The sequence below is a fragment of the Lepidochelys kempii genome, chromosome 3 (genome assembly GCF_965140285.1).
Source record: "Lepidochelys kempii isolate rLepKem1 chromosome 3, rLepKem1.hap1, whole genome shotgun sequence".
Classification (NCBI taxonomy): Eukaryota; Metazoa; Chordata; order Testudines; family Cheloniidae; genus Lepidochelys; species Lepidochelys kempii.
The window spans coordinates 69,688,126-69,712,255 of NC_136382.1; the positions used below are offsets into that span (position 1 = coordinate 69,688,126).

General features: G+C 42.7%; 1 protein-coding gene across 5 annotated transcripts in view; it reads left to right on the forward strand.

Annotated features, from left to right (window-relative positions):
- The first annotated feature begins 1,358 nt into the window (after positions 1 to 1,358).
- PM20D2 (peptidase M20 domain containing 2) overlaps positions 1,359 to 24,130 on the forward strand; it is a 66,743-nt gene continuing 43,971 nt past the window's right edge. The window contains exons 1-5 of one of the 5 annotated variants that reach the window (XM_073336709.1): positions 1,359 to 2,026; positions 2,693 to 2,841; positions 8,081 to 8,223; positions 10,677 to 10,831; positions 21,028 to 21,163. In XM_073336709.1, coding sequence (XP_073192810.1) covers positions 1,574 to 2,026; positions 2,693 to 2,841; positions 8,081 to 8,223; positions 10,677 to 10,831; positions 21,028 to 21,163 — 1,036 coding nt within the window. In that variant the 5' untranslated portion in view covers positions 1,359 to 1,573. The remainder of the gene's footprint in view (positions 2,027 to 2,692; positions 2,842 to 8,080; positions 8,224 to 10,676; positions 10,832 to 21,027; positions 21,164 to 24,130) is intronic. The other 4 variants (XM_073336711.2, XM_073336706.1, XM_073336704.1 and 1 more) reach the window with 4 other exon arrangements.

A 24,130-nucleotide genomic window follows, 5' to 3' on the forward strand; every position in this document is an offset into this window, starting at 1 on the left:
AAGAGAGAGTATTGGTTAAAAGATCAATATACATACAGACCTGAATTCAAATTCTTGAGGTTCAGATACATCGCAGAGATGAGCTGGTAGTTGCCAAAAGTCCTTTCAGAAATAGTCCATAGGTTATAGTCTAATGTCCATATTCAGGGTGACTCCAGTCACTGACTAGGGATCTCAATCCTTATGGCTTAGGGTTCCCCCTCTTGAAACCCAAAGCAGATCTGAGATGAAGAAGGATCGTGTCCCAAGATTTTTATACATTTCCTTGCAGTCTTTTGGCCTGAGAAAACAATAGGCTTAACTTTCCTTCTTCCAAACATCATGGCAATTAGCACAGGATAATTTATCCATTAAACAGTTCAGACACAGGTCATCACAACCTTTAAAGAGACATAGACAATAATACTATTTCACTCAAGTATCTTCCTAAATGTTAATATTCCTTTTTTGATCTATGAATCAAAGCTATAGCCAGAGACAAGACTTGTTTGCTTACATCACAAGACCCGAGCAAACATCTACTCTTCTATCTCTAACAACACAGGCTTACATTTCAAAGCTCTGTTCATTTACATATCTTCCTAACCAGTCTCTCAAGTTCAGCCATGGGTCAGGTCAGTCTGTGAGTTAATTAACTCTTTCTGGCCCTGTCACCTTTCAATGAGCTATTATTACACACATAACGTCACAGAAAGCAACAGGAATAAGAGGTTTAGAAAATATGATTTTTAAGGAAAGGTCATAAGGAATAAGAGGTTAAGAAAACATGATTTTTAAGGAAAGGTTGAAAGAATTGGGAACTTAGCATAAAGAAGGTAAGACCGAGAGGGGGATATGATCACAGTCTCCAGATAGGTACAAGGTTGTTATATACGTGGTGTGTGAGAGGTCACGCTGGTGGGGGTGGAGTCTGCATTATGAGGTCCCCCTCATACCGGACAAAACCACGTCCCGTGGTATCTCTGCCCCAGCCAGGGGACAAAGGTTGGTCTAGCAGAACCAGGGGTTTAAATCCGGACGAATGGACAGCCTGGACCATTGTGACCATGGAGTCTGACGCCCCTGGAACCCAGGTCACAGAACCTCCCCAGGCTCAGGAATTCCCACTGACCATCTTAGGCCAAGGAGCTGAGGCCACGGCATCGGGGAGGGAAATCCATCGCCCACCCTTAGGTGCCGCAGCTTCCCCTCCCCCGCCCCTTCAGTACCCCACAGCACAGGTATTGGGTATTGGGGTCAGAGATAGAAAGCTGTGGGGGAAGCCCCGCCCTCTGCCCCTCCTCGATGTGTGGTATCGGACCGTGCACCTGTCACTCAGGCTATACAGTCACTCCAGGCCCCTCCTCCCGTCACTTTTGAAATCCAGCCGCGAAGTGTCAGGCGCTCCCTCGGGGGAGGGAGAGGTACATTTCCCAGCAAGCTCCGCGGGCGGCAGGGGAGATATTTGCGGGGCGGCGCGGGCCGTTGCGCTCAGAGAGAGCCAGTGGCGCGGAGGGTAACGCTCCGGGCAGGGCAGACTCCGGCCGGGCTCGCGGCGGCCGTTTCCGAGCCGCCCACCCCTCGCGGCGGCGCCATGGGGCCGCAGGAGCCGGCGCGGAGCGGCCCCGCCGCCCTGTCCCCGGCAGCGCTGGGGAAGCTGAAGCAGCGGGCGGCGGAGTGCATCGAGCTGAGCGCCGGGCGGCTGAGCGCCCTGAGCCGAGAGATCTGGAGCCGCCCCGAGCTGGCCTACGAAGAGCACCAGGCGCACGGCGCCATGACCCGCTTCTTCGCCTGCGCCGAGCTGCCGGGGGCCGCCTGGGCTGTGCAGCCGCACTACAAGCTGGACACGGCCTTCCGGGCCGAGTGGGGCCCCGCCGCCCCGGCCCCGCGGCCGCTGCACTTGGGCTTCCTGTGCGAGTACGATGCGCTGCCCGGGATCGGACACGCCTGCGGCCACAACCTCATCGCCGAGGTGGGGGCCGCTGCGGCCCTGGGCGTGAAGGGCGCCCTGGAAAGTCTGCCCCAGCCGCCTCCCGCCGCAGTGAAGGTGAGAGCCGGCGGGGAGGTGGGCGATCCGTCGCTCCAGGGGGAACCTGCCCGGGGAATGAGGGGAGCTGGCCCAATTTGGTCCCCATCCCGTTGCTGCCCAATACAGCCTCTCATTTTCCAACCTTAGCTCGCTCTTCCTGGCCATCAAAGACACCAAGAAGCCTGGGTCTCCAGCATGTCTGCTCAGTAATTCCCTCGCCCATCCCTGTGGGGTTTATTTTTCTGCCAGTCAGGTGTGTTTAGAGAGACAAGGTGGGCGAGGTAAGGTCTTTTATTGGACCGGCTTCTTGTGGGCGAGGGAGACACGGGGAGCTCTTCTTAAAGTGTGTGTATGTAACTGCAGCCTGCCACTGACACCCTGGTTCTCACCAGCCTTTGTTATACTGCAAGGTGTGGCTATTTGTGAGCCGTCAGGGTTGGAGGCTACAGCAGCAGGGCATTGCAAAACACCCCAGGTTACAGGGCAGGGGTGATACAGGCTCCCTCCACTGGTTTGTGTAAACATGAAATATTGTCTCTCTCACCAACAGAAGTTGGTCTAATAAAAGATATTACCTCATCCACCTTGTCTCTATAACATTCTGGGGCCAGCATGTACAGCACAACTGTGTACAACAAAATCAGGTTGTTGAAAATTTTGCTGACCCCTAACCTTCTCTTCTAGATCACAGTGCTGGGGACTCCTGCAGAAGAAGGTGGAGGCGGAAAAATAGATCTCATAGAAGCTGGTGCTTTTGATGATCTGGATGTTGTTTTTATGGCCCATCCAGCACAAGATGATGCTGCTTATTTTCCTGATGTGGCTGAGCATGAGTAAGTAAGGTGTATGAAAGACTTTTTTTTCTGCTTTCTGTACATCAGAACCTTTTCAGCAAAGGGAGACCTGCTTTTAAAGTGGTTAAACTTGGTGTCTGGTAATCACTGGTATTCCTCATATATAATATGTAGTCAGTTCATGAGAAAGTTGATGTACTCAGTACTGAGCACTGAAACCCAGTTCTTGTGTTCTTCTAAAATGTAATGTTCAGGCCTGCATCTGTTATGTTTTTTGTTACAAGAATTTGAGTTAGTATCTAGTCAGGGTAGCAAGTGGTATTTCATTTAATTGATAAAACTTAGATATGTCATGCTTAGTTAAGGAAGCCAACACAAATCCTGACTCTGCAATTCAGAAATTCAGAGTTAGAAATAATGCATTGTTATATAGCATATTATGCTTTCTGGGAAAATATTTGTCCATGTTGGTCCCACAAAATTCTCTTTCTCAGACATTTGCTGTATTTTATTGCTCAAAGATGCAGTCTTTTTGTGCAAGCTGTATATTTTTCAATTTCCTGAAATTCTTTATTCTCCCTTGGACTGATTCTTTTAAAATATCCCAAAACAAACATTTTCATGCATCTTAAAGCCTTCTAAAGTTAATTAAGTAAAATTAAAAAGTAAATATTTTCCAAAGTATGATTGTTTCCATCCACAATGATAGATACAATAGTGTTCAAACTAAAGCACTGTTAGCCTTAATTGGAAGGGGGGAAATGTTCAGACTCTTGAATTGGAGATGACTTTGCTCTCTATTCTAAAGCAGAATGAAAGCTAGTTGGTATAAAACAACATTGCCACTAATTTCAAGAGCGTGAAATGCTTTTTTCTTGAAGAACCCATGTTTCATGGCTTTATATACAGGTACTATCCAAGGATTCAAGAGCAAGCTGTAAAAATTGTTTTTCTCCATTTACCCTGTTGGTAGCCAACCAGTTTGTCCCACTTCTGCTTCAAATTAATCTTGAAGATTTGCTTAAATAAAAGTTATGTAGTTCACCAGAAATAATCTGTCCTCTTCACAAGTAAATTTACTTACATCCTATATGAGTGCACAGCTTTCCAGGTTTCATAACAAAGTAATGAAAGTGTGTGATTTCAAATTCACATTAACTTGGCAGTGCCTGCCTCTAGGTTAGTATCTCTGAAAAGACATTGTTTTCTCTCTCAAGCAGAAGATTTAACTAGTCTTTGGTCTCTGAGGTTTTTTCCTCCTTCATCTGTGTCTCTGGGACTGATTGCAACCTGCCCTTTTCATCTCAAGGACCCATCCTCCGGAAGTAAAATAGAGTAGCCTGTGCCCAAGATTTTGCAGTCTGTATTTTCTCAAACTTATTATTTCCTCTAGAAATATTTAAGGCTTATTTGATCTTAGACTGTAGTCAGTAGTATGTTTCTGCAAATGCTAACTGCTTCCTATACCTGAAACTTCATTAATGTAAATGTATAACTTATAAATCTTATGGTTTCTTTTGACAGATTTTCATTTAATAGACTTCCGATTCTTGTCCACTCGCCTCCTCCTTAATCACCTCATTCTTAGTTTTGTATTGTTGAACAAAAAGGATCTGGTTCTCTGTTCTGAAGTGAACTGTCTAGTGCTGTGGGGGAGGGGGAGTTCTCAAGCTGTCACAGCATGGATCACTTTGTCAGATTCTTGTGAAAAATCTCATCTTCTAGGCAAGGTTGTATTATATTCCTGTGGCAACAACAGAATCTGCATGGAAAAGTAATGTTGGGAAAGTCTATATTGTTGCCTTTAGAGTTATATGTGCTTTTACTTTGAAAAACTGTGCACACTACTTTTTGCTCTTAACTTCCTCTCCCCTTCCACTTTTCCATTGGGTAGAAACCAGAAAGACAGCAAGCACCGTGAAACATGGTGTGCTCCCTGTTTACCATCACTAAGTCCTCCTGTGGACCAGTTTTGGGATCTTTGAACTAGTGGTTCGAGCATAGGATAGACAGTCAATAGATCTGGGCTCTATTCCCAGCTATCCATTGCAAAAGTCACATCTATGCTCATTCACTTCAGTTCATGTATTTGGAAAACGATGATAGGATTGTTGAGGCTTAATGTTTGCCTTGGATGAAAGGCTGTCAAAAGTTTGAATGTCTGAATAAATATTTGTTAAAAGGCTCTTTAGGAAGCTGATAGGTTGTTAAACTAAATGGTCTCTCTTGCCCCAGAATGCTTATGGTATGGATTGGCTTCATTTTGAAGTTCAGGTTGCACAGTTTTACAGCCTTGCAAAAACTACCCAATCATTTGAACTGAGTAACTTTTGTGCTAGGCTTCTGCATTTCTAAAGGCTAGGGTATAATTTGTGGAATTGGAGTCAGGCGGGAGGGAGGAAGATGGGATGTATGTTTGGGGCTTGTAACAGTGCAGGTTTTGTTTTAAGACACTAGAGGTGCATTCACCTCCATATTTGAGGCTTCTTTTCTGCCATCACTAGCCCCAAGGATCTTCAAAGCTAACTTACATTTCGGCTAATGTCTTCTGGCCACAAGTTATAATTTTTTCCTTACACTGAATTTATACAAAGTATCTGATAATCACCTCCTTAAAGACTGTTTTGTGTCTTTGCCATGTCTTATTTCAAATGGATTGTCCTGGAAACTTCAATGATGTACATCCAAAAATGTTGGTGAGATTTAGTTCATACTCCATTACTGAGTTGGGGGGAGGGAATACTCAAGAAGGTGTTTGTGGGTTGTTTTTTGGTTTTCTTGTTAACTCAAAACCTCAGAATGGGGTGGTCTGGCTCCAGCAGATTTGGGACATACATGACTGGTGAGGACATCAGCTTTAGTTGAAAAATACAAAAAACCCAAAACAAACCTCTCCTCTTCCTGTTTGTGGGTATGCAACCCCCTTCTCAAACTACCCCATGAACTGTTGTTTCTTGCCTAATACCAGCTATTGGCTGACAGCCAGAGTTCTTAACCCACTCTTGGTATCTTCTCTGCCCCTTTTCCCCTCCACCGCTAATCTTGTGGCTCTATTCCCTGTACATTCCTTCAATTATTCTCAAGTTGGTGCCAACAATATCTCTAGGGAAAACTGTCAATATCCTTTCCCTGGTACCTGAGCCAAACTTTCACTTCTCTAAGGCAATAAAGTTCCATTGCAGTGGGGGATTACTGGATAATGGAAAATCTAGGAACTTACTATTTGCCACATTTATGTGGCTAGGAAGAGGTCAGGAAGCTCTCCAGAATCTGTGCCCTTGGGTAAGAGGTTTAGGTCATAAGCACCTGGGCCAGATGTATCCTATAACTGACTTCAAGTAATCTTTTTGTCCATTACTTCAACAGGCTTCCATTCTGTACCAGGTTCCATAGATTCTTGCTCCAAGTTTCAGATTTGCTTCCTTGAACATTGTATTAAAACAAATCCGTTAAGATTAAATTTATAATAATCCTAAACATTTGCAAGTATGAAAGGCTGCAGTTGATGCACCCAAATGAATTTTGCTTCTTAGTGATAATCTGATCACTAAAGGGCAAAGTTAAGGTAATTTGAATCCCTTATCTATGACCTTCTATTATTGCCAAACCAGAAACTTACTCGTCAATAAAACACATTTCGTTAGTGATCATTAGAATACCGTACTCTGAAGTATACAATGGTTATATTGATTTTAGTAGTCTTTGTGACTATACATTCAGCACATGCTCTACTGATAGCATGCTGAAGATTATTTTATGTGCCACCAATTGACAAGTGTCATTAAACAGTGAACTTGTCTTGTTATTATAAACCTCTTAGGCCCAGATAATGGAGCTCTAGGAAGCGCACACAAAGAACAAAGGGGTATTAGCAAAGCATCATAGTGCCATACCTTGCATGTGGTGCAAATTATAAAAACCAATAATCTGGTGCACATGTTTAATGGTGCATGTGTTCAGTGTTTCATCTGCAAGTAGTATCTTCTCCAAATACAAGACTTCAGACATCAAGATTTGAATGAAAACAAATGTAAAAGGGAAATAGGCTGCTAACAGTTCAGTCACTTTACAAATTCTATCCCATGGACAAGTGTTTTCTTTATCTTAACCCTTACTCTGAATTTTGTGAATGTCTAAATTTCATGGTTTTTCTTTAATTTACAGAGGGTTGTGTTTTTTTGCTCTGGGAATACATTTAATTTAAAGCTTCAATAGCCTTAAGGAGTTTGTTTTCAAAACATGATGAGTTCTTGCTAAGGAAAAATGTTGATACTGATTGCAGATAGGCAAGAACTTAAAGGTATAGATTTGATATTGTCAATAAGGAACTTCAGAGTAAATTATGCTATTTGTACAATGCATCTAATTGCTGTCCATGTTGGCAACCAGCACCTGGACCTCTTTGGCTATGTCTACACTGCAGTTGGTGTGATTGCAGCTCAAGTAGGCATACCTATGCTAGCTTTACTCTAGCTAGAATGGATAAAAATATTAGTGGTGATGCAGCTGCAGTGGCTTCCCTGCTATTTTTAGTTATGCTAGCTAGATTAAAGGTACAATCACACCTTTTTGATTGCAGTGTAGACATGTTAATCCTGTTGAAATCTGCCTTAATGGTGTGTAGACAACTTTTTATCTACTTATCTGAATTTCAAACATCTATCATCCTCCTCTGACTGCATATTCTTATAAATCACATATAGAAGAGGGGAAGCACAAAAAATTGCAATGGACTTCCTTTTAACCTTTTTCTATGTAGTTTCATCCTGCTTCAAATCTATTTTCTTCTCTGGCTCATCTTACCTCTGCCCTAGAGACGCTACCAATTTCTGAGGAGGAGGTAAAAGAGGCTTTATGCTAGCCCATACCCTGGCTTCTATTATTAAATGGTTAGGTGCATAGTAGGACTCTTGCTGGCAAGAAGTGGATGGCAATAATTTATATAGCAGGATATAGCTATTTTTACTACAGATCTGTTCTTAACCTTTTTAAATGTATATAGTGCATTTTCTATTTTGTTTTCAACTTTAGAGTGTTGGCAGAGTTTGGGGAGGGAAAGGACAAACTTAATTTCTAAATCTCTTTCAGGATCTATGCGTTGGTGGTTAAAGGTGTTTAGCTTCCCGACAGTTTAGGGCCTGGTAAATCACAGCTTAATCGTATGTTTCAAAAACATTGATATAAAATTTTAATCATTGTTGAGTGAATCCAAAGGGACTTTGATTTTAGTTTTTAAAAGTGGACAAAAAACAAATAAGTCATGGCTTTTATTTCCTAGTGTGACTGTGAAATACTATGGAAAAGCTTCTCATGCTGCTGCTTATCCTTGGGAAGGAATAAATGCATTAGACGCTGCTGTTCTTGCATACAACAATCTGTCAGTTTTAAGACAGCAAATGAAACCAACCTGGAGAGTTCATGGTGAGAGAGCTTCATTCAATCTTATGTCCACCAAGTAAGACTTCTGGCTGTTTGGATACTGACTGAAAAAAATCCTAAATATTGCATTGTTACATTTAACTGGAAAAGTAATTTGAAATAATTACATTTTTCATCCAAATACCTTTCTAAGGGAACTTCTATGGTACCATCAACATTTAGTATAAACTGTTGAATGCGGACCAATAGGAGGGCAGTATGGTCTAAAGTCATAAGCATTCTTCCTCTACATTTACACAAATGAGACACTTAGTATATTAATACAGATTTAATATTTACACAAACCAAATGTAGCACTTAACTGCCAAACTTGTCTAAGAATCAAGACACTAATGGTGAAGATGCTCTATTGGTATTACTATAGCCATACAACTGCTTTGTAAACTGGAAACAACGTTTTTAGGGAAACTTGACCAGCTGGAACAAGATGTAACATGAGCAATAAAAGCTTCCCTTGATAAAGGTTTAAGGATCTTGTCACTTAGTTGAGGCAACAGCTAATAACCTTCCAAGGAACCTGAACTTGTAAAATGAATGTCCTAAACTATCCTCTAGTATTAAAATATATATTTTAGGCCTCTGATTAATGTCAAACTGAAGTATATCTTGAGACCTCCCTTCAGCAATACTTTGAAAGATTAACTTTTTTGGTGGGGGGGGGAAGAGTAAGGCTAGGATTCCAGGCAGGCTTATTTTTCTTCCCCAGATGTTGCTAGCTTGCCAAAAGTACTAGGAAAATCAGTATTTTGTTCTTTGACTCTTTCCAGTTTTGTTAATGTGTTATAGCACATCTTTAAACAGTTTTCTCCTGTGCTTTCTTTCTTTGAAAAAGTACGTATTGTAGTGTGTGCATTGCACAAATCTGCTTGACTGCCCACTTGCCAATTCCTTGTTTGAGCAAAATAACTTTTGCTGGCATCCATCCATTATTCTTATCTCCAAGCCTCTGCCACCATTGCATGCAGTGCTCTCCTCTTCTACTTTAGCTTATGTAGCATTTGGTTGCCATATCTTTCAGGACTTTCGCATTCTGAATCAGTATTTCTGTGTATTGAGACTACAGGATCTTGTTCACATTTGCCTCTTGATAGCCCTACCCTGCCAGGTGCCAGTTACAGTAAGCAATTGGTAGTGCTCACAATATTTTGAACGGCCCTTGAATTCAAGTGTACTAACACAAGGTGATTTCTTAGCTTTGGTTGGAGTCTTAATCATGCCAGCTATATTAACTGGCAGGTATGGTATGGGAACACTAGCAACAGGTCTCTTCCCACTGAAGTTATGATAACAAAAGATAGCTATCTGTTGTGGAGAGAAGAAATCTAATGTGTTGCTGAGTAAGTTGTGTAGAACATATAACAAGAAATAACTTTATTCGTTAGCTGGCTTTTTCCGTTCCCATATCTGGACATGATGGACTGGTATCCATTTGTTTGAAGGAACATTTTCTGTTCAAACTTGGCTCAAATTAGGCTTTGTAAGAAAATAAGATTTTACAAAATTTAAAATCAATGGAGATGTTTCCAAAGAATGGCCAGAGTCAATGAGGATATTAGCGAGTTTGCTTCCTTTGTTACAGCAAATGCCAATTACTTTGCAATGACTAATTTAAACTTGTCAGTGTGCTAAAACAGGAGAACCTGAAGTTGACGGGAAGCCAACTGATCTTTTCTTCATTGTTCAAACTAGCAAAGCAAAATAGCAACACATGGCATAAATGATAAAGTAAACTTTCAAAAACCCCTAGAGTTTTTGAATCCAAGGCGGTCTTTGTAACATAGGTAAGGATACTATTTTTAAAAAGTTTAACTTAACACTACCAGTATGGCTGTAACCAAGAGGAATGTGAAAATCAAGACGTATGCTTTTGTAACTTAAACTCTGGAGAAGTACTTGGCTATATTTAAACTAAGTGCTTACGTTTTGATCTGTGAACTTCTGTCACATATTCATTCATTTAATTTCTCTTGTTGTCCCAGCATTGTCAAGATTTTCGCAGTTTAGAATGTTTGCGGTGAATAGCAGGGGAGAACTGTAAATGCTACTTTTGCCTTTTTTTTGTGTGTATGAACTCAAGGTGAATAACTGAGTTGTCTCCAAAAGAATGCAGTGATACCAACCTAAGAAGCCTGTATACATGATATGTTGTGAAAGCTTCTCTCTTTTCAGCTGAAGTTGGTCCAATAAAAGATATTGCCTCACCCACCTTGTACACATGATACTCCTTTCTATTGCGCAGACTGCAAGGGGAAGTAATTGGGTCCAAATTCAAAGTTTTTTAAATGGTTATTCTCAGTACTTAGTGCTCAGCTGATGCCTTATTTCTAATACTTTTGTTTTATGTGTGCAGCTATAAATGAGGAGCTTCATAAGACAGTAAGTAAGATGGCTTGATCCTTTGCAACATTCAATAATTGGGCTCTTCTCTTCTGTAGGTATAATAAAAAATGGTGGCGTGAAACCTAATATCATCCCTTCTTACACTGAACTAGAGTTTTACTTGCGTGCCCCTTCGCTGAAGGACCTTGCCATTCTGACAGAGAGAGCTGAAAATTGCTTCAAAGCAGCAGCTGTGGCCACAGAATGCAAAGTAAGAATTCTAGAGCTGATTCATTTATTTTTATCATTTTGAAGTTAGGCCAAAATGGGAGCCTAAGTCTTCATTTATATGGTTTGTATCACCCTTACCTTTTTTAAAGCAACCTAAAATTTAGATCTCTAAGTACTAATCCGCTACTCTACTATGTGCTGAAAAAGATTTTGTTGCTACAATTCTAAATATTCTAGATTTTTCAACTGAAGCTTTCCCCAGTCTTATGCCATAAGTAAAAGTGTTCCCAATAGTTCACTCAGGTTTAAAAAAAAAAAAAATTGTATCGGTCTTGACCAAGTCAGGACATCTTGCAATTTATCTCTAACTTCTGAGACTGTAGTTTAAAGTATAGCTAGTGGCTGTCTGCCATATTGCTGTGACAGAAACGTGTGTGTGTGTGTGTTCGTGTGTTGTGTTGTAAAGGGGCTAATTAATTTGTAGCCTCAATACATAGTGAGTGAGTTAGTGAGGACCAAGTGAAAATTCATGGAAGGCTCTTAATGAAAATTGCTTTCCCTACTGGCCTTTGCTCCAGTTAGAGAAGAATTTCAATAAGGCTAGTTTATAATGAAGGTAAATCAGCAAGGCCTCAGTGTAAACTCTGACCAAAGCCATTTCTCTGGCTTCCTTGCCTGTGTCTTTTCCAAACCACATGGCAATCTAGCTTCACCCAGAACCCTACTGTGGATGTTAAAAAGGGCTGTTATTATCTGGACAGAATTAGGCATGGGAGAAATCAAACCGATTGAGTCTTTAGTGATCTATCTAATGACTTGCAGCCCAGCTTGCTAGTTACAGTAGAACCTCAGTTGTAAACGCCTCAGGAATGGAGGTTGTTCATAACTCTGAAATGTTCATAACTGAACAAAACGTTATGGGTTTCGGGTTACAACCGAACATTGACTTAATACAGCTTTGAAACTTTACTATGCAGAAGAAAAATGCTGCTTTCCCTTTAATTTTTTAGTAGTTTACATTTAACACAGCGCTGCCTGATTGTGTATTTCTGGTTCCAGATGAGGCGTGTAGTTGGGTCAGTTTATAACTCTGGTGTTTGTAACTCTGAAGTTCTACTGTACTTACAATGGGGGATCCGTTGAGGCAATATTATAAAGAGGAAACAAGCCTATTTAGGCCATGTCTACACTACAAACTTTGGTCGACAGAAAATGTATAGTTGCTAAATCTTTGTACCTGCTCAAGTGATATACTTATTTGGTTGCTTGTGTCCGTGCTGTGTGTACTCAGCAGGCTTGCTTGTATTGATGAAAAGTGAAGATAGATATCCCAGTATGCTGCCGTTCAGGGCAATGCCTTTTGGGAAACTTTCTCCGTGTGTTGTGGGGTAGAAATTAGTTGCACAGAGATCTCCTGGGAATTAGGGGTCAAGTTCCCAGTATGCAACTTCCTCCATCTCATAGTGCCATCCATTTCCCATAATTTTTGCGCCTTAAAAAAAAAAGTGCCACAAATTTGCTCAGCACTTCTTAGTGTCTGCCATCTCAGACAGAAGCGTGGAGCACACAGAGTTCTGTGCTGCTCTTGTGAACATTCAGATACAGGATACATGATTCTCCTGTATTTGCAGACCCACTGGAAGTACTGCAACAGGGGATATGACTTCTTTGAGAACACTTTGCTCAGAGACAAAGTGAAAAACAACTTAGTGGTGATCAGGAAGCAGCTGCAGACAGTGGAGCACCATTGTTGGACCCAAGAAAAAAGCAGTGAGTGGTGGGATTGTATTGTAATGCAGGTTTGAGACTATGGACAATGGTTGCAGAATGTTCAGATGTGAAAGGCAACATTCCTGCAACTGTGTGCTGAGCTCACCCTAGCCGTCCAACTCAGACCATAGACTTTAAGGTCAGAAGGGACCATCATGATCATAGCCTGACCCCCTGCACGTTGTAGGCCACAGAACTTCACCCACCCACCCCTGTAATAGACTCCTAACCTCTGGCTGAGCTACTGAAGTCCTCAAATCATGATTTAAAGACTTCAAGTTACAGAGAATCCCCCATTTACACTAGTTTAATCCTGCAAGTGCTGCAGAGGAAGGTGAAAACCTGCCAGGGTCTCTATCAATCTGACCTGTGGAAAATTCCTTCCAGACTTTAAGTATGGTGATCAGTTAGATCAGTGGTTCTCTCTCAACCTTTTTAGTTTGTGAACTGCTAAAAAATGGAGTTGAATGGAGGTGTAAACCCCTTTGGAAATCTTAAATGTAGTCTGTGGACCCTGAGGGGTTCATGGACCACAGATTGCCCAGGCTGTCTAGTGTCCCTTGGGACAATGGTTCTCAATCTTGCTAGCCAAAGACTGTTTCCATTTTGGTAACGCCCTCCCTGCTGTTTTGATATGTACAGATGCTTCTGATTCAAAAGCTCAGGAAACACAGGTGGTCAACAGCTGCAAACTATTAACTTCCAAATCATGTCTTACTTAAAAACCAACTGCTCTGCTCTGATTTGTATGTCAGTGTAAAGCAGTGGATGTCTGACAAATGCTGTCTATTTGCCCGGCTTCTTGCCCATAAAGTATGCGCTTGGTATTGGGTGTGGCAGAAGAACCTGAATACAATAGAATTGCTATTATATCCCCATATCTGACTTTTGCAGACCGAGTTTTGAGTGAAATCATCACCGCATGCTTCATCTGCTTGCAACTACACCCAGACAAACCCTTCAGGAATTTGTGTGGGTTTAACAAAGGGCAGAATTTGGTCCTTGACAGCATTTTAAAGCACATTGTGTTTTGTCCACATTTGGGCTAGAAGCTTAACCCAAAAGGAATGACTTGGCCTATGAAAAGGTACCATTAAATGGACAAACTTCAGCAAAGTTGATTCAGGGGCACCCATCTGCTTTTATGTGGGATAACTGACATGAAGCTGTTGCGAGTAAGATACTGAGCAAGGAGGCTGATGGCTGGATCCACAACCTTTCATCTTGAAATGTCGCAGTACACAAACTAGCCCTGCCTCTTCTGTGTGAGTTGAGGGGACTCCCTAAAGGACAGTGTACTTCAAAAAACTCCAGGAGTTAGATACAAAAGTATTGGCTTCCATGAAGCTGGATAAAGGACAGGATCGCCTGTTCATCTCAGACCCTGGGGGCTGACATTTGAATAGAAGATGGGAATCGCCTTGAAGCAGGAAAAAGCTAAGAAATCCACAGACATAATGATTTGGAATCATCCTCTGAAATGGCAGGGCTGGGGAGCAGGTGATGGCAGGAAGGGATGACAGCACACAACGGAATCTGCATATGTAAAGCCTGCAAAGTGACTGCTGCATTTTATAGCCTGCAGGTTAGGACAGCCTGAAAGCATGTGGCACTCCTGCTTCTGAGCTATGGCAAACCACCAAGGCCAGCCCATAGGTGACAAGTCACAGCCAAGAAGCAGGTGTTTGTGCTGTGCCTTTCACTCAAACTGAAATGTATGGAATGTAATGTTGCAATCAAGCTCCTCTGCTTTTTTCAGCAGCAACACCTCTTGCAAACAGTAACCACAATTTTACACAAGGTTCAATGCAGCAGATACCTGATGTTGATCTTGCTTGCAAATTCATTTTTCAAAATCATCATCTAAACTGATGGGGAAGTGGTTTGTATTATCTGTTCTGTTTCAGGCATTTTGGCAGGAACAGAAATGCAGATCACTCATCTTAGTGCAGTGGTTCTAGGCCTTTCCAGACTGATGTACCCCCTGATTTGTCTTGCGTACCAAGTTTCACCTCACTTAAACTACTTGCTTACAAAATCAGACCTAAAAATACAAGTTTCACTGCATACTATTACTGAAATTGCTTGCTTTCTTATTTTTGCCATATAATTATAAAAATTGATTGGAATATAAATACAGTAGAACCTCAGAATTACAAACACCTCAGGAATGGAGGTTAACTCGGAAATGTTTGTAACTCAACAAAAGGTTATGGTGGCTCTTTCAAAAGTTTACAGCTGAACATTGACTTAATATAGCTTTGAAACTTTGCTATGCAGAAGAAAAATGCTGCTTTTAACCGTCTTAATTTAAATGAAACAAACAGAATTTCCTTACCATGTCAAATTTTTTTTAAACTTTCCCTTTATATTTTTTTTAGTAGTTTTACATTTAACACAGTACTGTACTGTATTTTGCTTTTTTTTTCCTCAGCTGCTGCCTGATTGCATACTTCTGGCTCTAAATGAGGGGTGTGGTTGACCGGACAGTTCATAACTGAGATTCTACTGTATTGTACTTAGATTTCAGTGTGATACTTGAGCCTGTTTTTCACTTGTGAGTCTTGTCTGAAGCCTGAGTCCCCCTGCCCAGGGCTGAAGCATGTAACTTAGCTTTGCAGGGTCCTCTGTGGCTTGGGGCCCCAGACAGTTGCCTTGCTTGCCACCTTCTAATACCAGCCCTGCACATGCGATTTCCCCCTAAACTTGTCACACGACCCCCCTAGGGGTTGCAATCCCCAGGTTGAGAAACACTGATCTAGATGACCGGAGTACTCTCTGAAAGACCTCTGTGTACCTCCAGGGGTACGTGTACCTTGGTTGAGAACCTCTGAGTTACACCCTGAGCATGTACACAAGACCCACCAGCCATACACCAGGGAAAGAATTATCCACAGTAACTCAGAGCCTTCCCCATCTAGTGTCCCATCACCAGCCTTTGGAAATATTTGCGGCCAGCAGTCACAGATCAGCTGCATGCCATTGTAGGCAGTCTCATTATACCATCTTCTCCATAAATTTACCAAACTCAGTCTTGAAGCCAGTTAGGTATTTTGCTCCCCTTTCCCCTTTGGAAAGCTGTTCCAGAACTTGACTCCTCTCATGGTTAGAAACTTTGTCTAATTTCAAGGCTAAACTTGTTGATGGCCAGTTTACATCCCTTAGCGCTTAACTTAAATAATTCCTCTCCCTCACAGACATAGCAGAATGAGATCTGCATGGACAGTGGAGAAGCAAGTGGCAATAGCATTCTGGAACTTGCTATGCTAGATTGCTACTGTTTAGTGGGAAATTATTTTGGAGCTGGAAAAATCAGTGGTCGGGGTTTGTTGGAATTATTAATATTTGAAATTCTTAATATTAGTGTCTGAAACCACCAGACACAAATTTAACCATAATTCCTTTATTAAATCCAAAGGCCAAATAGCTATTTATACAATTGCTTTAAATGTGTAACTGCCTAAAAATAAGCAGTCACTACACCTAATACAGTAACAATATTCATAAGCATATGATCAATATACTTACGAATAGGCCAGAGGAGGGATGACCGTGCATTCTGGTATGCCCCAGAATGGTCAGGAAGGGTCTCCCAAAGAACGTTCAAATTTATCTCTTCAGAGATTTCAGTTAATTTCAGCTTTATCAAAAACCCAATTTGAAGCAGTTCATCCATCTTACTTTCCTTCCTCCAAGGCCTTCCTTTCTTATCTCCTTCCCCAGTCCTCCTCGCTTAGCAGTAGAACCATGGGAAGATTTATGCTTGTTTCTTTTAAGACCATTTTCCTGTGTCTTATTGCAGCTTTTCACTTACTTTTTGGACCATACATCTTTCCCACACTGCAAGCAATATTACTTATTCTCATGACCTTCTACTTCCTGATTTGGGGCCTTTTCCATACTAGCTACAAACCATAAAACAGATATTTTCTTAACTTACATTTAGTTAACTTTAACTATGCCCACATGGCTATTGTCATACAAGTGTGTAGAGCCATTAGTCATCTCCTGCTATGGAGGACTTGATTTTTGGCAATGTGCAGGACATAGTGGATGGATTTGCTGCAGTGGGGTTCCCAACCTGCAGTGAGGTGATAGATGGCGTACAAATCCCTATTTTGGCACCGTACATCCTTGCCCACACAGTGCATCAGCAGGAAGGTCTACTTTGTTACGTTTATACAAGCATTGTTGGATCACTGTGGATGTTTAATTGATATCAGTGGGAGCTGGTCAGGGAAAGTGCATGACATTCATATTCAAGAACACAGGACTGTTCAGAAACGTGCAAACAGGAACTTTCTTTCCTAAGTGGTGCGTTACAGTTGGTGATACTGAAATGCCAACAGTGATTCTGAGGGATCCAGCCTACCCCTTGGTCTCTGAGCTCTGGAAGCTGTACGCTGGCCACTTGGACAGCACCAAGCAGGTGCAGAAACCAGTTGAATGTGCTTTTGGTACAATGACGGTACATTGGTGGTTGTTACTCACTAGATTGAATCTCCATGAGAAAAATATTGTTATGGCCTGCATGACATCTGTGAGGCACAGGGGAAAAAGCTGCCAGAATGGAGGGTTGAGGTGGCTGAGTTTGAACAGCCAGACACAAGGGCCATTACAAGAGCTCAGTGTGGAGCTACATGGCTGAGGGAGGCTTTGCAAGAGCATTTTAATGCTCCGTTACAGTAGCGTTCTGTGCCTGGGCCCGAAGCTTTGGGTGCTGTTAGGAATTATGTAGTGCTTGCTCTACCTTTATTAATATGGCTGGGTGGTTTCCTGAACCTATAAGTTCTGTGGTGCTGTACATTTATAAGCATTGGGTTCTTTGATTACTGATATGCATTCAGAGGTGTTTGTGAAAAAATGATTTTATTTAAAAAAAAAAAAGTTTTTCTGCACTGTTTCTGCCACTCTGTGCAGAAACAGGCAATGCAATACAAACTTTTAAGATAAATAAACAGAACAGAATTTTAAAATATTTGTCTATTTCAGTGCACAAATGTAATCTGTTGTGGCTACATATACACTGACCTGTGAGAACCACAGCTGGTATATGTGAAGCTGGGTTTTCCTTGCTGTCTCCCAGCATGAAGTGGTAGGGATAAGGCTGCAGCCTGTCATGACCTGTGATATGCTGGAGGATGTAGGGAACTGCTACCATGAAGTTCTCCAACATCTGCAAAGGGCAGAGAGCCTGGGATTTTTTGACTTGTCTGGCAACCAGGGTCTGTAGCAACTGAATTTGCTGACTGAAAAGACCCATTATGTCCTGCTCCATTTTTCCTCTCCTTGTCCTGGGTCTTTCTCCTGTCCACTCTTTCCTTCTCCGTGCCATCTGCCATGTTGCCCATCCAGGTCCTTTGTTCCCACTCTGGTGCAGCACTGGCTTGCAGGATCTCACTGAACATGTCCTTTTCTTTCTCTTTGCCATTAGAATTGGGTGTTTTGTGGGTGTGGAAGGGGCATACTTCAATGCCGCAGCAGCTGCTGATAAAAACTATATCATTGGATATACCTTAACAGAAACGGAAAGATACATTTCAAACTCCCTTCCTTTTTTCCCATTAAATACTTTTAATAAGACATCCTTAATAAGACTTAAGCTTTGGAGCAACTCTGCACAGCCCCATTCTCCAACCCTAGCCATGGTAAGTGTAGCCTGCTGGGAGGGGGGAAGGAATCCTCAGGAACAAGAACACTTCAGCCCTATTGCGTGGGTGTGAGTAGAGAGCAATGGCACTGAATATTTCCCCGGGCAGTGGTGGTTTTAGTGGATATCTCACTCCTGCGTGTAGAAAAGGAGCACAGCTGCTACTGGTGTTGTGAAGCTGCCTGGGTCTATATGCCACTATCCTGTTTACTGCAATGGTCTCAGCCAAACTCATTGTGGAGTGGCATGGGAAAGGGTACTGCAGGGGAAGAAATAAGGCTACAGTTCCTAGAAATCTTTGGGTGAGGATTGTGGCGTATGTTCATGAAAATTTTAATCCAGATATCTCAGGAAGATACAAGGGACAGTCCTTATGTACATAATCAAACTGCTCTGTATGGACTCTCTGCATACAAGGGAATGAAAAGCAGATACCAGCTATACAGTAACTCCTCACTTAGTCGTCCCAGTTAACGTTGTTACGTTGCTGATCAGTTAGGGAACATGCTTATTTAAAGTTGTGCAATGCTCCACTATTACATTGTTTGGCTGCCTGCTTTCTCCAAAGCTGGCAGCCTCCCTACGCCCCCCCCCCTCCCGCCCCCACAGCGCCTCCTGCCCGCTGGCAGATCCTGCGGATCAGTGCCTTCCCCTGCCTGGAGCAATCAGCTGGCTTGCGGCATTTGAGGGAGGGGGGGAGGAGCGAGGACTCGGCGTGCAGGCTTCCCTTACCTCCTGAACACCGCAAACCAGCTGATTGCCCCGGGCAGGAGGTGGGGGGAGGGCAGGGGAGCCTGCGCACCAAGTCCTTGTGCCTCCTAAACGCCGCAAGCCAGCTGATTGCCCCAGGCAGGAGGAAGGACTCTGCACACCTCCCCCTGCCTCGTGCCCGCAGCAATCCGCTGGCTTGCGGTGTTCAGAAGGGAGGAGCGGACGCAGGGTGCGAAGTAAAGGGGGAGAAGGTGGAGGGGAGGGGAAGAAGAGGCGGGTCAAGGGTGGGAGCTTGGGGGGGAAGAGGGGAGTGCGCAGGCTGAGGGTTGAGCCCCCCTTCCCCCCTGTGGTGCTTTCAGAGTAAGGGAAGCTGCTGCTGCTGCGCAATGTGCTTCTCCTAGCCTACAGAACCTTCAGCCTCCTTGCCTGCCCCATCTCTAGTGCCAGTGGGCTGTGCCTGTGTAGGGTAAGGCAGGGGCACCTCCCAACAAATGATTGAAGCTGGCTTGAAAATCCTGAGTGGTGACGATCCTGACAGGGAACACAGCTCCAAAGTGATTAGGGGAATTGGTCATCTAATAACTTGCTATAAAGAAATTTACCAAGGAAAAAAGAGCAAAACAGTCTCTAGATGTGTTTTTTAGAGTTCAGAAAGTTCAGCAAGAGGAGCACCTCAACCAAGCTTCATGCTCAGCAATGATGATTGTAGTATTAAATTGCTTGTTTAAAATGTAGATAATGCCTTTTGTCTGGCAAAAAAAAAAATTCCCTGGAACCTACCCCCCCCTTTACATTAATTCTTATGGGGAAATTGGATTCGCTTAACATCGTTTCGCTTAAAGTCGCATTTTTCAGGAACATAACTACAACGTTAAGTGAGGAGTTACTGTACCTCTGTTTGTTGTATCACTGTCTCTCCTTGTATTAGTAAAAGAATAACTAACAAGACATAGGTATTGACTTTGGGTTGGGCTGGGTGCCATCTTTAAATTTAAATGTAGGGAAAAATGTATGTTTATCTAAGGTCCCTTCCCCTTCATCTGGCTCGTGACACTCTGTTGGGCTTCTTCAAGGTATCCATGGTGGTCTGCGGAGTGCTTGTGGGATCTGTCGGAGATGGCATACAGCTCATGGTAAAACCAGCAGGTCTACAACTCAGCACCAGATCAATTGTTGTCCTCTCTGATCCTGTGGTTTGCCTGGCACAGTTTCTTCACTTCCTGCTGCTGATCCCTGTCATACCCCTTTGTCTGCATCCCCTATGCAGTCTTTTCTTAGATGTTCACCTTTGTACGTTTGTTTTGTAGCTGTGCTTGCACAGTCTCTTCTCTTTCCACAGGCCCAGGAGATCCAATATCTCTTGTCTGGAGCAGACAAGAGCGCGTCTATTGCATGGAGCCAACATGATCAGTTGTGTGCAGCTGCCCAACAAAGGAACTGCTAGGTGTGCTCACCATGCTGGCCAATTAGGAGGAGGCATTTCAAAAATAACTGGGGTATTTTTGAGGAAGTGTGTAGTTTCCAATCTCTGTGACCCTTGGGCAATGGAATTGACCATTATGACCACAAAGGTCATGGATGCAGGGAATGGGGCATTGTCAGGGTCGACACAGCTCAATCAGTGTCTACACTCGTGCTGTGTCAACCTCAGTAGTATCACTTTTTGAGGTGGGGAGCATGGTGGTTTTACTGTTGTAATGGGGTGCTTATTTTGGCTGAAGACCAATTTGAGCATAGACACATACAGAAATAGGACAACGTAAGGCGACTTATGTTGAGCTAATGTAGCATAGACCAGGTCTTGATAACTTCTGTTTTCTAAAGATGCTTTCCACCAGGATTCTTGCTCCTGGAACTTGGCTTCCTAGTGTGAAACTGTCAGAACTCCCCAAACTTCGTTTTTGGTCCAAGCAGTAATTGACTAAATGCTGACCGTCAAAGGCTCACTCCTTTTGAAAAGAAAATGACGCTCTTAAACTTTGCTCTCAATATCCGTAGGATATAAGAAGTAAATGAAGTTTTGATTTGTTTAAAAACATGACATTTTTGGTTAAACTTAGCCTTGTATTGGTATGGAAATGTAACCATTCTCTTTTCTTGGTGAGGTGGAAATCAAAGGTGGAAGGCATGACTACTACAATGTGCTTCAGAACAAGAGCCTGGAGAAAACTTACATAGAGAATGGAAAGGAGCTTGGAATGAAATTCCTTTCAGATGAGTCTTTTTTGAATGGTCCATCAGGTAACCATGGAACTTGGTTTTTATCTCATTTTTGAGGTGAGATCTCCTAAAGGTTGCTTTGAGTATTAGCTGACTTAAAATGTCAGAACTTGATCAGGATTTCTTATTAACTGCCTATATTCCAAATGGAAATGTGGGGAAGAGGGGAAATTAAGTTAAGATAACTTAGTTCAGTAAGGAAGTCAAATGAGTAAATCACACTCTTCAACTATATTAACCCATACTTTCATGTTGATTACTGCAAATTTGTTTGTGTAGGTGAAACTCTAAGTTCTAAAGATGAAAGGCAAAGTAGTGCTTTTTTTCTAAAAATTCTAAATGAGACCAAAATTCCCAAAAAACATTTCTATCACTGACGCCCAAAATGTGTCGAATTTAATGAGGAAATGCTGGGGAGAGTCTCCCTGCTGAGTCTTGACTCTCCATCACAAAACAGATGGAATGCCCAAAGCTGTTAAATTTTTTTGGTCCATAAGGGCAATGGTAGCAAGAAAGAGCATGAATTCCCCACTAGTGGTATTCACGCTTCCCTCCTGATCTTAACAGTTGCCTTCAGAATCTTCCAGTTTTGACCATGGTCAGCAAAGGAGCTCCCCTGCAAAAGCTGCCCCTCTATAGCTGCTCTTGCTCTAGCTTTTCTTCATCCCATCCGGCATTAATGGCTTTGGATAACTTTTACTGTGTTCCTCTTGGCCTTCATTCAGATTGGTGGGTCCTTCACAACTTTTTGTGTTTCTCTTTTGTGGTCATGGTGGGAAATGGGAGAAACCCAGGAATTCTGACTAGGGAACTGGCCTCTGGAGACCTTGAAACTCAAGTTTTTCTATGGCCTGGCCTTTATTTTGTGTATCGAGTGTTTGTCACTATTTATAAAGTCTCTGCTTCTTTTAAGGTAAGAGGCTTAATGACTTAAAGGTTCAATGTGGATTTGATATATTCTTTTAGGACAGAGTTTCCCAAACTTGGGATGCCACTTGTTCAGGGAAAGCCTCCGGTGGGCTGGGCTGGTTTGTTTACCTGCCACATCCACAGGTTCGGCCGATCGCGGCTCCCACTGGCCATGGTTCACTGCCGCAGACCAATGGGGACTGCAGGGAGCGGCGGCCAGTACATCCCTTGGCCCTTGCCTCTTCCCACAGCCATCACTGGCCTGCAGTGGCGAGCCACAGCCAGTGGGAGCCGCAATCGGACAAACCTGCAGACACGACAGGTAAACAAACTGGCTTGGCCTGCCAGGGGCTTTCCCTGAACAAGCAGCTTCCCAAGTTTGGGAAACACTGTTTTAGGATATCTGGTCTCACAATGGACAGAGAAGGAAGGCTGCTCAGTTGCTTCTGCAATGTCTGTACATCAGAGAAGTCAAACATGCAAATCTGCTTGCAGGTGTTGCCCTAGAAGGTTAAGCATTTTGAAGAATTACTCAAGTACCTCAAATTGCAAACTCCAATACTCTGCTTATCTGGCACAGAACTAGCCTCGAGTGAAGGAGAAACCCCTAAGTGTGAACCTGATCTGACTTTGACTTGGTGCATTATGACTTTCAGTGCCATTACCTGATTCCCCTTACACCTTGTGGTGTAGCTTCACTACAAGATCTTTTTTATTCCTTCAAGACCAACAGCTTCGTGTGCAAGAGGCCCCAACACTTGAGATGATGGCATACTTCGACTTGTCAGAATGAAGCAGAGCCTCAACATAAGAGACCAAGGCAGGTTGCGAGGCAGCCAGCAGTTCTCAAAAATATCCCTGTTAAAAGCTAGGACTCCATAGTGAAGCTTCTTGAAATCTTTGGATTTTCCCTCCTCCATTCATGTTAGTTATCATCTGCCTCTCTCACACTGGGTTCCATTATATGCTCAATAATCTGACCAAAGTTTCAGTATCCGCTTCAAGGCCCACTTCTGCCCCTTTAGTAGTTGGACCTCTTGGTGCACTTCTCTGTTGAAGTTGGCACAGCACTGTGGCCACAAAGGCTGCATTTCCACAATGGAGACTACCACAAGCCAAAGTTAATGTTTCCTGAATCAAATTTGACTACCAAGGCAGCAACTAGAAAGGTCAAGCCACTTGTGTGACAGCAATCTGATTAGTTGGTGGCAGAGGCCTGTTGCTTGGATGCACAGTGATCAGAAGACTTCTGATAGAAATAGTATTCTTCTATTGAGGAACATAAGATGGTGAAAAGAAGGGAAAAATCTAATATTACCCAGTCTTTGCAAAAGTTGTCTGACCACATGGTTTGAGTTGATGGTGTCTCAACATCTGACTACCGTAGGCTCCTCACAGATTTCTTTCTAAGTCAGTAGTGAAATGATCTTCAGAAGATGGATTACCATTTACCTCTTTGTCAGCAGCAGCAAGAAAGATGCCTATAGTTCTGCTCCAAAGGAGATATGCATAGGAAATCTCTTATGGATCACTTCTGATGTGCTGGGGCAAAAAGTACTAGGATGTCTGACAATTCCATATATTCTTTTAATGATCAGAAAAATAAAACCGGCTCAAATTCTCAATCTGATTTGAGCTAGGCAATACTAGCACATAGAACTCCTGGAGCCTCCATTTTGTCTCCCCAGGTCTCTGAATTGTTGACTAAGAAGATGGTCTGACAGTCTGTGCCACTGGACCTTAAATGCATCTGATATGTGCTATGCCAAAACTGGGGTTTATTCAGCACACACTACTAAAATGGGAAAGGCTCATTGTGTGAGCAAGAGATAACAATGTTTCTGTTCTGCTTCCCTTTTGTCTATTGTGGACTACTTGCTCCACGTAAAGCCTTATGCTTTCTGTTCTCAATGTATGAGATGAAGATTGCCCAAAAGAGACTTGAGAATCTATCTCCTTACAAAGGAAAGTTGTAGTCTTTAAGACTTAGTGGTGAATTGACTGAAGGAACTAGTAATGCCTTCCTTCCGGTCAAAGACATGGATCTGTCGGTGCTTGATAGAGGTATTTTTTGAGTTT